Below are 14,294 nucleotides of genomic sequence, written 5' to 3'. Positions count from 1 at the left end.
AACGTGACTTATGACTTGTCTTAAAAGTTTGTCATATCCGGATATGATCATAAATTGGTCATATGCAATGCCGGATTAAGGTATAGGGTTTTGAGCAGGTATGTGCAATTTTTTCCGTGAGGTGGATTGCGCTACTAAAAAAGCTCGAGGTGGATTTTCGTTAGGCGTACCATTCAGAAAGTCCCATGACTTCTTTAGAGGGTGCAACCCATGGGTCTCCGCTAGCTGGAGGAGCTCGTGAGAAAAATTGTTGAAAATATAAAATATCATTGAGTCCCTCGTAGGATTATAGCTCAGGACGGGGTGGAAGGACTTACAAAATTTTAATCCGGTTCTGGTCCAGTACTTTCCACGTGAAATACGAACCAACGTTGGAGTTGGGAGTAGAGGTTCAAACGCTGCCGCTCTACTTGCGAGAGACAACAGCCAAATCTCCCTCAAAATCATTCGCTGTCCCCATAAAAGAGCACATTATCTTATTTTTAAAAAAAAGGGATTTTGTCCGGGAAAGGGAGCTGTCGTAGGTTTTTTTTTTTTGTTTGTTTGTCAGGATCCCCTATATTAATTGTGACTTTATTACCGGCCACCGTTTCTTTAACCATCTCGTGACCTACTAGAAATAGCAGCTTCAAATCCCCGTCTTTGATAAAAAGAAATACATTTAAAGGACACTTTTATAACGTGTGTGTGTATGTAAGAGTCGAATAACAAGAACCCAATTTGGGGTGAAAGTGAATTCTAAGGTGGCATTAGGAAAGACCGATTTTCGAATGTGTATTAAACAACCTGATAATGCTTTTTAGTTTGTTGGACAAATTATTTCAAAAGGAGAAACTATAAATTCTTAGTAGCTGGAAACTAGATGGGATAGTCGTGTTTGGAACGGGAATGTTTTCGGCTGGAGTTATTTCACCTCGCTACTCGGAATTTATTTCGTGAGGGATTCTTTTCACAAGACACCGTCGGTAATACTGAACCTGATGATGTGATCATGCTGTGGTCATCCTCCGTTTCGTTTCTGTCTTACTCGAGCAAATCTTTACCACAAGTGCTTACAACTATTCCTAGAGACGAACCTGCCTCTCCATAGCTGACCCTCTGCCTGAATTGTTTTAAATATAACTTCATCTTATCAATTATGGCGGCCGGGGCCCCGGCTACTGAACCAACAATGTGCGAAAACGAACCAGGTAATTATATCTAATTGTGTATCTAATACATACTTTGGTAGAGACGGACTATATGTAATCTGAACCTTCCCCCCCCCCCCTTATTTATTAATTTTTTTTACATAATCCCACGTTTTAGGCTATGGAGATTCCGATTCTGAAAATAAATCGTTTGAAAAATTTCAATTCCCCCACCACCACCACCACCAAGCAGGCTATTTACATGCTAGAAATAACAGCCAAATCTCACAAAACTAGTGTTAGGGTTAGGTTTACCCTGTGGATCTATATAAAACCCGGGGGGAGGGCGGAATCGAAATTTTGAAATTGAAATTTTTGAAAATTTTTTTTCAGAATCGGAATCTCTATAGCCTAAAACGTGGGATTCCGTAAAAAAAATAATAAAATAAGGGGGGGAAAGGTTTAGATTACATATAGTCCATCTGGACCCTACGCGTTAACCTAGTTAGTATGGAAAGGTGATCTTTGGCACCACCCAAGATCATTAGCCTGGACGTGTCAACGAAGAAGAAAAGACTATACTTAGTTGCTTGACCTGCTAGAAATACCAAGTAGGTCTCCTTCAAATCACATACTTTTACAAAAGAATTGAAGGACGCATTGGGTTATGTAGTTTTCGGATGTGCATTACGTCTGGAAAAAAAGATGTGATAGTCACGATTGGAGTACCTTTGATCCGTAGTCCCATTTGGTCAGAGCTAACCTGGGACCCAAACAGCAACTATGGTTTCGGAATCGTTTGTCCCGTTGCTTTTAAAGACGAATGTTGATTTTCTCAATCCTCAGTGAATCGACTCAACTTCCAGTGTCTGCCTTTGTTATAGACTAGGCCTTAAGTTTTTCTTACAAAAACTGTAGAAAATAATCCCCCATCGTCACAGAAATGAGTACAAAGGGGCATTTTATATATTATATTTTAACAAACATTACGTTTATCTTGTCAGAAATACGTTTTCGTAACTAAACTATCAAGTTATTAATTCGAAGTAGGTCTCTCTGACCAACAACACGGAACTCATCTCTTCACGTAATTAACTTATTTTAATGAATGTCATTAACCGTTGTTGTTCATCTTCAGATCAACCTTAATTAAATTCATTAAAACTGGTGAAGTTTTCCTTTAGTATGGAAGAAAACCAACATCTGTTGTGCAGTAGAATTAGTTTCCATTGCGATCCGATTACATCATTCGTCAAAGACTTTTGTATTTAGAAATGAGGGCGAATTTCTTTGTTTAATTTTCTTCCTTGTTATAAACATATATACGGAATATTTTGTGGGCTTGGTGAAAATAGAATTCAAAACATTTGTGTGTGTGTGTATATATATATATATATATATATATATACACACATATATATTATATACTCTTTTACTTGTTTCAGTCATTTGACTGTCGCCCTGCTGGTGCACCGCTTTTTGTCGAGCAAATCGACCCCAGGACTTATTCTTTGTAAACCTAGTACTTACTCTATCGGTCTCTTTTGCGGAACCGCTAAGTTACGGGGACGTAAACACACCAGTATCGGTTGTCAAGCGATGCTGGAGGGACAAACACAGACACACATATACATATATACGACGGACTTCTTTCAGTCTACCAAATCCACTCACAAGGCTTGTGAGTGGATTTGGTAGACGGAAACTGAAAGAAGCTCATTGTATATTTGTATATGTGTGTGTGTCTGTGTTTGTTCCTCCAACATCGCTTGACAACTGTTGCTGGTGTGTTTATGTCCCCGTCACTTAGCGGTTCGGGAAAAGAGGCCGATAGAATAAGTCCTGGAGTCGATTTGCTCGACTAAAGACAGTGCTCCAGCATGGCAGCAGTCAAAAGACTGAAACAAGTAAAAGAGTAAATATATATATATCGGAAGAGGATACAAAAAGACGTTTTGTGCGTTTAATTGTTCGTCTTTCTCCCCTCCCCCCCCTCCTTCCGTCACCTCAATAAACAATTGTTGAATATTTTAAAGTTACCCATTTATCAACTTTTATAGAAGTTGATAAATAGGTAAACACTGACCAGACAGTCACCTTAAATTTGTGCTGTTACCGATATAATTCTTTAAAAATCTTTTGAACTATATTTATCAATTTCATTAATACGGAGGACGTAAAGAACGGGGACCCCTTTCGGTTTTTTATTTTAGTTTGGTTTTTATAGAATCCCCCAATTTTCGAGTACGGAGATTCTGATTCTGCCCCAAAAATTTTTTTTTAAATGGCATTAAAAAATTCTAATCTCCGTATTTTTCTACATATTTCGCATTAAAAAAAAAATTCTGAAAAAAGTGAAAATTGAAGAATTTGGGGGGGAAATTAAAATTTTAAAATGCCGTTTTTTTTTGTTCTTTTTTACAGGATCTGAATCTCCCTACTCAAAAATGGGGGATTCTAGGAAAAAAAAAGGAAAAGGGGCTGTGGTCCACAGTCTTTATGTCCGCCCGTTAATACAATGAAGAGAGAGAGGGAAAAAATGGGAGACCGTACCAGCACAGTCTTCTCTCTTGCTCACTACATCTGATGCCTCATGCTCCCAGTTTTTCTCTCAAATCTCTTACTTTCTGTTGTATAAACACACTGACATCTTTTTCTCTACACTGCCTTTAATCGAGTTTGCCTTTAACCCTTTCGTTACCAACCCGGCTGAAACTGACTCTGTAGTGCAAATGTCTTGTTTTCATAAGTTTTGAATAAAAATCTTCCACCAAACCTTCCTACTACTAGCTTAATGATAACTAAGTTATTTTACTAAATTCTTTGATATATCTAAAGTCAATTGAAAGAAACACAGAGCATCTCAACAGAAATATGGTAAAATGTATATGAGAAACAATTCTTAACCCTTTTGATACCAACCCGGCTGAAACCGGTTCTGGCTCTGTAGTACAAATGTCTTGTTTTCATAAGTTTTGAATTAAAATCTTCCACCAAACCTTAGTCACAATTTATGTTCCTACCACTAGCTTAATGATAACTAAGTTACTTTACTAAATTCTTTGTTATACGTAAAGTAATTGAAAGAAACACAGAACATCTCAAAATAAATACAGTAACAAAAGGATTAAATGTGAAAATATGTCACAAACATATTTTAACTAACCTAAAGTTTGCTTGTCACTGTTATTATAAAGGCAAGGATTTAGCAGAAGCAACAAACAAAGCATCAGACCAAGTTCCTTAAGAGTTTATATCGGTATTCCTTCTATCCAAAACAAAAGCAAATTGAATCAATTTTCCCTTCTCTCACCCCATTCCAACCTCTTCACCCTGTACTCATGCCGTGATTTTGTTTGTTTGTGTTTCAGACAAATCTTCTGAAAAGCCTAAAGGCTTTGAATTTTGGCAGACAAAGCTGAACAGCGCCAAATATGTTGTGGCGCCGATGGTGGACCAGAGCGAGTTGGCCTGGCGGATGTTGAGCCGGAAGTATGGAGCTCAGCTGTGCTATACACCGATGCTACACGCTTCCGTCTTCACACGGAACCAGACGTACCGGGAAGAATCTTTGACCACATGCGAAGAAGACCGACCACTGATTGTTCAAGTAAGTAAAATGAAAACGAAATATCATCTTTTCTCCCCATCTTTATCATCATCATCATCATCATCAGCCACTTTTCCATGCTTGCATGGGTTAGACCAGGGGTAGGGATACTTTTCAGAGTGGCAGGCAAAAATTTCCTAAGAAAAAGGTCCACAGGCTGATCACAGGTTCTAACTCTTATTTCTGTGCAAATCTTGTATAACGTCGTCGTTTAATGTCCGCTTTCCATGCTAGCATGGGTTGGACGGTTTGACTGAGGACTGGTGGACCAGGAGGCTACACCAGGCTCCAATCTGATTTGGCAGAGTTTCTACAGCTGGATGCCCTTCCTAACGCCAACCACTCCGAGAGTGTAGTGGGTGTTTTTACATGCCACTGCCACGAAGGCCAGTCACGTGGTACTGGCAACAGCCACGCTCGAAATGGTGTATTTTATGTGCCACCTGCACAGGAGCCAGTCCAGCGGCACTGGCAACGATCTCGTATGTATAATTTGATATACATTAATAAAGATAAGTTTAATACATTAAATTAATGCATAACATCTTCATTAACGCCATCACTGAATTTAGGATGTTTATATTACTTATGAAGCATTCTGTTTTGTTCAACTAAAGTGTAGTTGGGTCTCAAGAAAGATTGAAGAAAGATTGTGAAAAAATGGAAGAGCTGTTGCCGAGCATTTTGTCTCAATGTTCTGTTAGCTCACCTAATAATAATAATAATAATGATTGTTTTAAAAATGATATTGCTTGTTTTTTGTTGTGTTCAGTTTTGTGCCAACGACCCACAGACTTTGCTCCAAGCAGCCAAATTAGCAGAGAAGTATTGTGATGCTATTGATATCAATCTTGGATGTCCTCAGAAAATTGCTAAAAAGGGACACTATGGTGCCTTTCTTCAAGACGAATGGGATCTTCTCTACAAAATGGGTGAGTTTCTACGACTTTCTCTCATTATTGATCATTTGGTAACTAGCAAAGTCACACTCGAGTTTGTAGCAAAGTTTACACTCCAGTGTGTCGTGACGTCAAATTTTGTTACATTTCAGTTTGCACCAACCAGACTCCAGTATGTATTGAGGTAACACTCAAGTGTGTAGCAAGGTTACACTCCAGTGTGTAACAAAGTCACACTCCAGTTTGTAGCAAGGTTACACTCCAGTGTGTAACAAAGTCACACTCCAGTTTGTAGCAAGGACCTAGTACTTGAGTACTTTATTCTCTCAACCCTGATTGGATGAAAGGCAGAATTGATTTTGGCGGAATTTGAGTTTTAGTAGAAGTAGTGGTGGTAGTAATGATTTCAAATTTTGCCACAAGGCCTGCAGTTTCGGAGGAGGGGGTAAGTTGATTACATCGACCCCAATGTTCAGCTGGTACTTATTTCACAGTCCCTGAAAGGCTAAGTTGACCTTAGTAGAATCTAAATGTAAAAACATATGAAATGCTGCTAAGCATTTTGCCCATCGTGCTAACAATCCTGCCAGCTCACCACCATAATAATAATAATAATAATAATAATGGTTTAAAATTTTAGCTCAAGGCCAGCAGCTTCATGTGAGAGATAGATCAATTACATTGACCCCCAGTGTTCAACTGGTACTCATTTTATCAGCCCTGAAAGGATGGAAGAGAAAGTCAACTTCGGCAGAATTTGAACTCAAAACCTAAGGATGGCAGCATTGAAGGAGGATGTTAAACAATGATGATGATTTCTTTATCAACAGTAATGCTTATTCATTCACATTGTTTTGAATTAACCACACATTATCTTGTAGTTTTGAGATTTCAGTGGTGTGTTTGCATGTTTTCAGAATGACATAGTAGGGCAGGTGTGAGAGGTTGGATCTAGTCAGTTTTAGCATGAAACATGGAATATTCGGACTGGTTAATAATCCGTTTCAATGCTAAAGAGTTCCATGTCGAACATCAATTGTTTCAATTCCTTTCTCTCTCTCTTCTCAGTGGATCTCTGCAACCGTCAGCTCAGTGTCCCTGTTACCTGCAAGATACGTGTATTCGAGAGCGTTGAGAGAACAGTGAAATATGCTCAGATGCTGGAAGAGGCTGGTTGTCAGGTGAGTACACTACTTTCTTGCCTCTGTCTATTTGTATTGTACCAATCTACATTTGGTACAGTAAAAAGCACCATCCGAACGTGGCCGATGCCAGTGCCGCTTTGACTGGCTTCTGTGCCGGTGGCACGTAAAAAGCACCATCCGATTGTAGTCGATGCCAGCTGTTCTGGCCCCTGTGCCGGTAGCACGTAAAAAGCACCCACTACACTCTTGGAGTAGGAAGGGCATCCAGTTGTAGAAACACTGCCAGATCAGATTGGGGCCTGGTGCAGCCATCTGGTTCGCCAGTCCCCAGTCGAACCATCCAACCCATGCCAGCATAGAAAACAGACGTTAAACGATGATGATGATATATATATACACACACAGGGTGTCCATAATTTACCTTAACACCAGAACACTTTCATGTGGGCTCCATTCATTGGCTCTGAACTTTAATGGATATTGTAAATTGTGGGAGTTCATCATCATTTAATGTTCAGTCTCCATGTTGGCACTAATGAGAATTAAGGTGTCCAACACCAGGATTCAAAATGCTAGGGACTTACCTCCCTTCGTCAATCATTAAATTAGGGCTTTGGAGCATAGGTTCTCAAAGTGGGTGCTACACACAGACAGACGGACAGTCCAGTGTTTGTGCCTTTTCTCCTTTTAATATGCCATGATACAGAAAAACATCATCATCATCATCATCATTTCTAATCTTTTGTGGGAACATGTCTGGCCCCACAAAGAAATATTAGCTTGCTTGAAGACTGGTGAGGGATGGTGAGAGAATGCTTAAGGGTTAAAGAATCTTAGGGACAATATTTTCACGTGTGTGTCTGTATTTGTTGTGTATTAATTAAAGAATTATATGTTAATGAACCATCATCATTGAACCAGTTTTTTTCCCTTCTGGTCTTTTACAGTTGCTGACTGTGCATGGCAGAACTCGCGAACAGAAAGGACCAATCACTGGTCTGGTCAGTTGGAAACATATCAAAGCAGTGAAGTAAGACTTCGTTTTAAGTCCATCTTAAAACAATGTTTTGGTTTGTTTTTTATTTACATGACTTAAACATGCGTAGTTATGTGGTAAGAAGTTAGCTTCCCAACCACAAGGTTCCGGGTTCAGTCCCACTGTGTGGCGACTTGGGTAACTATCTTTGACTATAGCCCCAGGTAAATCGATGCCTTGTGAGTGAATTTGGTAGATGGAAACTAAAAGAAGCCCATCAAATATATTATGTAATGTACACAGTATTTCAAATAAGAGCTCCTAATATAGTTTCTTACCATAGAGACACAGTGATTAGGCAGATTTGTAAAATATGCCTTGTGTCTCAAAAGGAAAATGTTGCTATCAATCTATTTTATTCAAGGTAGGCACTATCTACCTTGCCTACCTAGGCACCATGTCCCTGATATATATATATATATATATATATATATATATATATATATACACACACACAATGAGCTTCTTTCAGTTTCTGTCTCTTAAACGAATTGACAAGGATTTGGTTGTCTCTAGTAGAACTTTCCCAAGGTGCCACACAATGAGACCGGACTCAGAACCTCTGGTTGGGACACTAAGTTGTTACCACATGGCCATGCCTGCGTTTATATATGTGTGTGTGTGTGTTATTGTTGACGTTTTTTTTGTGTTTGTTCATTTATTTATTATTTTTTTTGTTTTATTTCAAAGGGAGAATGTCAATATTCCTGTGTTTGCAAATGGCAACATTCAGTACCTTGAAGATGTCGACAGGTGTGTGAAAGAGACTGGGGTAAATGGAGTCATGTCTGCAGGTAAGAACACCCACCACTCCATTCCACACACACACACACACCAAATGAAACCAGTGAAGGAAGTCTGTGCAAGCACTTAACTTTTATAAAAATAACAACCATGTCTCTATGAAGTCACTTCATATCTTCTTTAAAAAAAAAAAGGGACACACTGGATAGTGTATTCTTTGATGACACTGTGCCTGAAAATGAGGTAAGATTGGCATGGTTGGATTGTCTTTATTCATGGGTCTGCTTGGTTGTATTCCAAATTACCAGCCTGAAGACCATATCAGATATTGATGGCAGTCGGAAGAAATGGAGGGACGATGAAAAGTAAAATATCTTTTGTATTTTTGGAAAATATAGAATTAAATCTTCTTGATTTTGCAGAGGGTAATTTGCATAATCCAGCATTGTTTAATGGCATCAATCCACCGATTTGGGAAGTTGCAGAGGAATACATGAAGATGGTTGATGCGTATCCATGTCCAATGTCATACATTCGAGGACATATGTTTAAAATGTTCCATCATGCGTGAGTTTTCGCTTTTTCTCAATTATAATGTTTATTTATTCATTTCTTTCTTTTAAATTAATCATGCATTACCCCCCCCCCCCCCAAAACCTAGCTTCAATGATGTATTTGTTTATTTTTAAAATGGCATTGTGTGGTTAATGTGAGAGGCCAGATACGGCCTGTTGGATCATAAAACAGGTGGAATATTTTAGGCCAGATGCAGCTTGTTTATCCCTATCCCTTACACCCCACCCTTGCTTCCCCCACTCTCACCTTCCCCACACACCACATCACACCACCTTGCCCTGCGCACACTAACACGCACTGACCACTTCCCAGCACCCACACCATCATCCACACACCTACACATGCAGACGCACATTCGTTTTGGGATCACCAGTACTTAATAAAGTACTTCTTTCTAGCTCTCCTCTGTGACCCCTCTGTCTGGCATTCGCCATGATTGATCGCTAGCCACTAGACCTTTTTTTATGTTCTCTCCCTGTTTATTTCTGTGTTCCTTTCTATCGAAGAGCGTAGGCTTGAAATGTAAAAGACTTTCTCATCATCATCATTAATATTATTATTATTTCTCTGCTCGATTTATCAGTCATATTTCTTACTATTTCAACATTTCAGTATCCAAATTCATCCAGACATTCGCGAGGAAGTTGCTAAAGGAAAAACTGTGGAGTGCTTTAAGATGGCAACCCAACTGATGAGAGAGAGATGCCTGGTAGGTGGAACCCAGCCGGTAGTTGTTGTTTAACCCTGGGCATATGGGGATTAACACATGTTTTAAGAAATTATTATTTCTTATATTTAATCGTTTATGTTATGATTTTGTTTACTCCATGTACCCAGACATTGTGGACACCCTGTAAAATGAAGAAATTTATCTCACAACCCAATGTGTGTGTGTGTGTGTGTGTGCAAATGCCTGTAAAAGTGTGTGTATGTACAATTGTGTGCATCTGAGCAAGCGTGGAATTGTGTGTATGCATGTGTATGTAGTTTTTAAGCACCTTAACATGCATGTGGCAGTCTGTGTGTGAGTGTGTCTGGGCAAGTGTATCTATGCGTGTACAGTGTGTGTGGAAATCTAAGTTTGTATGAGACCTCTCTCCTCCTACTCCTCTCTCCACCTTTCTCTTTCAATCTCTCTCTCTCACTCTTTCCCTTCCTTTCCCTCTCTGTCTTCCTCTTCCTTGCTCTCTTCCTCTTCCTCTCTTTCAATCTCTCTACCTCACTTTTTCCCTCCCCTTTCCTTCTTCTTCTCTCTCTCCCTCCTCTTCTATCCCATCCCTCATCTGGTGTTTTTTCCTCTGAAATAATCTCTCGTTAATCTTTTCTTTTACCAGAGAGACATTGAGAGAATTAAAGAAGACCCAAGCATTGCCTATAAAACATCCCTGCCGCATCCCTACTGGATCTGTCAGCCTTATGTTAGACCAGAGTAAGACGCATTTACCCTTCTTTCTTTCTTGCTTCATCACTGGGATATTGTTGTTATTATTATTATTATTAAAGCGGTGAACTGGCAGAATCATTAGCACACCGGGTGAAACGCTTTGTGGTATTTCGCCCATCACTGCATTCTGAGTTCAAATTCTACTGAGGTCGGCTTTGCCTTTCATCCTTTCGGGGTCAATAAAATAAATACCAGTTGAACACTGGGGTCGATGTAATCGACTCATCCCCTCCCCCAAAATTGCTGCCCTTGTGGCAAAATTTAAAACCATTATTATTATTATTAGTAGTAGTAGTAGTAGTAGTAGTAGTAGTACTCAACTTCACTTGGGTTTGCTCTTATCCTGGTAGAATTTATATGGATAGTGGGTTACTACATATAACCTTAAATATCCAGAAGTTCTACAGGACATTCTATTCCAATCTCCTTCAACCATTTGTCCATATTTTTACTCACGCTTCCCAATACACCCATTATTACAGACACAATCTTTACAGTTTTCACATTGCAAATTTTCGCAATTTCAAATTTTAAAACATATATTTTTCATTTTTCATTTTTCTTTACAATCCTGGAATCAAACAGACATGATGGATCAATTAGTGAACAACATTGCTTTTTCTTGTCTATTACTGTTATATTTGGTTTATTATTTTGTATCTTCTTATCTGTTTGAATTGGAAAATCCCATAAAATCTTGCATTTCTTTGACTCAAATACTCTTTCAACCCGATGATTCTACCAAATACTACCAGATTCAAATCCCCATTTCCAGTGCAACACTCTCACGACTTGGTCATGCTTCCATTTCTTATATTCTCTCTGAACCAACTTGGAAAATTCTGCAGCAATGTGTGTCACTGTCTCATTCCAAATTCCACAGAATTTACATTTTTTTCACTCTTTCTCCCTATACACATATTTTCTCAAGTTCTTTGTTTTTTATCGCTTGACCTCAAGCTGCTATAAGAAGGCTCTCTGTTTCTTTTTCAATTTTCCTTTTTCAACCAAGCCCAGGTTTTTGTTCCACATAGATCTTCAGTGGCTTTCAAAAACTGACCATGCAAAGGTTTCTCTTCAATCTCTTTAACTTGCTCTCTGTGAATTTCAGTTTTGTTCTTTTCTCCTATTCCACACTTGATCACCTGTTCTTTATTCACGGTCTTTAGTAATTTCTAGTGGAGTGGAATGGGATTGAACCCAAAACCATATGTTTATGAAGCAGACTTAACACCCACAGCCTACACCTACGCATTTCTGTATTGGTTTTTATACACTCACATCGTCCATTCGCATCATGTCCATGCCAACACAGTTGTCTCCCCTTGTTCGTTTCTCTGTTGTAGAACTTGTCTCCATCGGCTGCAACATTGCTGTTGCACTTTCTGCAGCAGCACCATCATTATTCACAGTCCTTACATCATTACCTCGGTGCATTATGACCGTTCTGACTTGCACTAAAACTGCTATCCCTTTTTTTCCACAATTTCTTCAGCTCCATTCTCCAAACAGCAAAGATTCAGATACCATTTGCAAATATGAAAAAAACTGTCCCAATTCCTCTCAACTCACATTTAATCAACAATTAACTCTCAGCCCGAGCCACTGACAAGTCCCTTGTTGGCAACAGTTACTGATATTATAACACGTTATATTTTTTATTGTTTTTTTTCTACATCCAGTTGAAAACGAGATTTAGAAATCGTATTTAAACATGGCTGTCTGCTGTACTCTTGTTCTTTGAAGAGTAAAGCCTGCTTACGGCCAATCTTTTTAGCCTCCTGTGTTAGCAAAGACGAGAATTGCTACAGAATATCACTTCAAACCCTAGTGTCCCTTAATCCCTACCCTAATCCCTAATATACCTCTAATTCCTACCCAATCCTTAATCCCCATCTAATCCCTGGTATTAATGCAATTCTCTGTCCTCCTCCTTCAGTCCTTCGGAATTGAACACACAATCAAAGAAACAAAAAGGTGAAAATAACTCAGATTCAGGTTCTGATAAGAGCAAACTGAAGAGGCCCCTTGGCGAACTGAGCATTGAGGACAGCAACCTATCGAAGAAGAAGCTGAAAAAGAAGATGCGTTACCCTAAGAAGTGTTTCGATGTCACCTGGAAGACGAAGTACGAGAGGTGTGGCCTGTGTGCAAACCCAAAGGTTAGAACAGTGACTTGTTCTTGTTGTTGTTGCTGTTCTTGTTCCTGTTGTTGTTGTTTTTGTGGTTCTTGTTTTTGTTTCTGTTGCTGTCGTCTTTATCATGTTGTTGTTGTTATTGTTTGTAGCCCTACCAATTCCGCCTTGTTTGCTAAAAGATATTTGGTGTGTAGGTCAACTGGATGTTATTTAGCCACTTTTACATTAGAAATACTGTCTATAATATTTACAAAGCACAGATTCCAGGATAGATGAATAAAATAGGGGTAACAAAGAAGGACAGGTGTCAATCTATTATGGCCGATTCTAGAAACCCAATGCCAACTGAACAGTATCAGAATTGTTGTAAATATTTTTTGCTCTGTGAATTTGTGACTGTTAAATAAGTCGAATTGTCCTTTGTTTGAAGCTCATGAATTCATCTGACAAAAACGGTTTCTTTACAACGATGTAATGTTTTCAGTAATTAATTAAAGGAGTCTTTGGAAATGGCAGTAATGGATTGACACCTGTACTTCTTTATCACTTATATATATATATATATATATATCATCATCATCATCGTTTAACGTCCGCTTTCCATGCTAGCATGGGTTGGACGATTTGACTGAGGACTGGTGAAACCGGATGGCAACACCAGGTCCAATCTAAATTTGGCAGAGTTTCTACAGCTGGATGCCCTTCCTAACGTCAACCACTCATAGGTGAAGTATATTTGCCACTTAAATGTGGCTGACCCCTAAGGGTGGATGTTACTGTTGCTTTAGCCCCAGGAGAACATCTGTGTCCTGTCTGTATTTGTCGTGCAGTTACTGTTAATACCTCGTTCAGAGATTTAACATTGCTTGTTTTCACTTTTTCGAGATCAGTGAATATTTTCACTGGAAAAAGTATATACACATTTGCATCGGGATATCTTTTGCATCGAAGGTCCGCGATTGTCGTGCGCTGAGGATGGGAAAATACCCAGAAACTCGAGTCCGTACGTATCGCAGATCAAGATGGGAAGGATGACTTCCCTTTGCAAATACAGACAGGACACAGATGTTTGTCAATACCCAGCTGGAGGAGATGTTCTCCTGGGGCTAAAAGCAACAGTAACATCCACCCTTAGGGGTCAGCCGCATTTAAGTGGCAAATATACTTCACTTTGTTGTGCAGTTACTGTTAATACCTCGTTCAGAGATTTAACATATATATATATATATATATATATACATACAATAATCGTAAGTGTTCACCGTGTATTGGCTATAGAAAATATGTATACACACACACACAGGTATGCACATGAATGTGTGTATATGAATATTTTATGTTGATCTGTGAGTCACATCTCTTTGACTCTCTATACAGTTGGGGGTTGTTGAGTGAGATGCAGTGCTGGCGGGGGGGGGGGGAATAGGGGTGACTGAGAGTGAGGATGTATTTGCAACTCTTTTCTATTTCTCTGTCTCAACTCTTTCTCTTTCAGGGTCAGAAATGCTGCTTTGGCCTTTGTCGAAGCTGTTGCCGAAATAAAGCCTTTGTAGAACGATTGGATTGCATAGG

General features: G+C 39.1%; 1 protein-coding gene across 1 annotated transcript in view; it reads left to right on the top strand.

The window, feature by feature from the left end:
* Positions 1–14,294, top strand: part of LOC106882767 (tRNA-dihydrouridine(16/17) synthase [NAD(P)(+)]-like) — a 15,338-nt gene continuing 1,044 nt past the window's right edge. Inside the window, exons 1-11 of the mRNA XM_014933549.3 lie at positions 1–1,190; positions 4,502–4,740; positions 5,513–5,672; positions 6,708–6,820; positions 7,732–7,814; positions 8,511–8,614; positions 8,987–9,131; positions 9,753–9,849; positions 10,475–10,569; positions 12,524–12,746; positions 14,218–14,293. Coding sequence (XP_014789035.2) covers positions 1,139–1,190; positions 4,502–4,740; positions 5,513–5,672; positions 6,708–6,820; positions 7,732–7,814; positions 8,511–8,614; positions 8,987–9,131; positions 9,753–9,849; positions 10,475–10,569; positions 12,524–12,746; positions 14,218–14,293 — 1,387 coding nt within the window. The 5' untranslated portion in view covers positions 1–1,138. The remainder of the gene's footprint in view (positions 1,191–4,501; positions 4,741–5,512; positions 5,673–6,707; positions 6,821–7,731; positions 7,815–8,510; positions 8,615–8,986; positions 9,132–9,752; positions 9,850–10,474; positions 10,570–12,523; positions 12,747–14,217; position 14,294) is intronic.

This window comes from Octopus bimaculoides, chromosome 27, assembly GCF_046866305.1.
Source record: "Octopus bimaculoides isolate indiv1 chromosome 27, ASM4686630v1, whole genome shotgun sequence".
In the NCBI taxonomy this organism is placed as follows: domain Eukaryota; kingdom Metazoa; phylum Mollusca; class Cephalopoda; order Octopoda; family Octopodidae; genus Octopus; species Octopus bimaculoides.
Note: the sequence above shows the minus strand (reverse complement) of the source record. Positions and strands in the feature narration are given on the sequence as shown.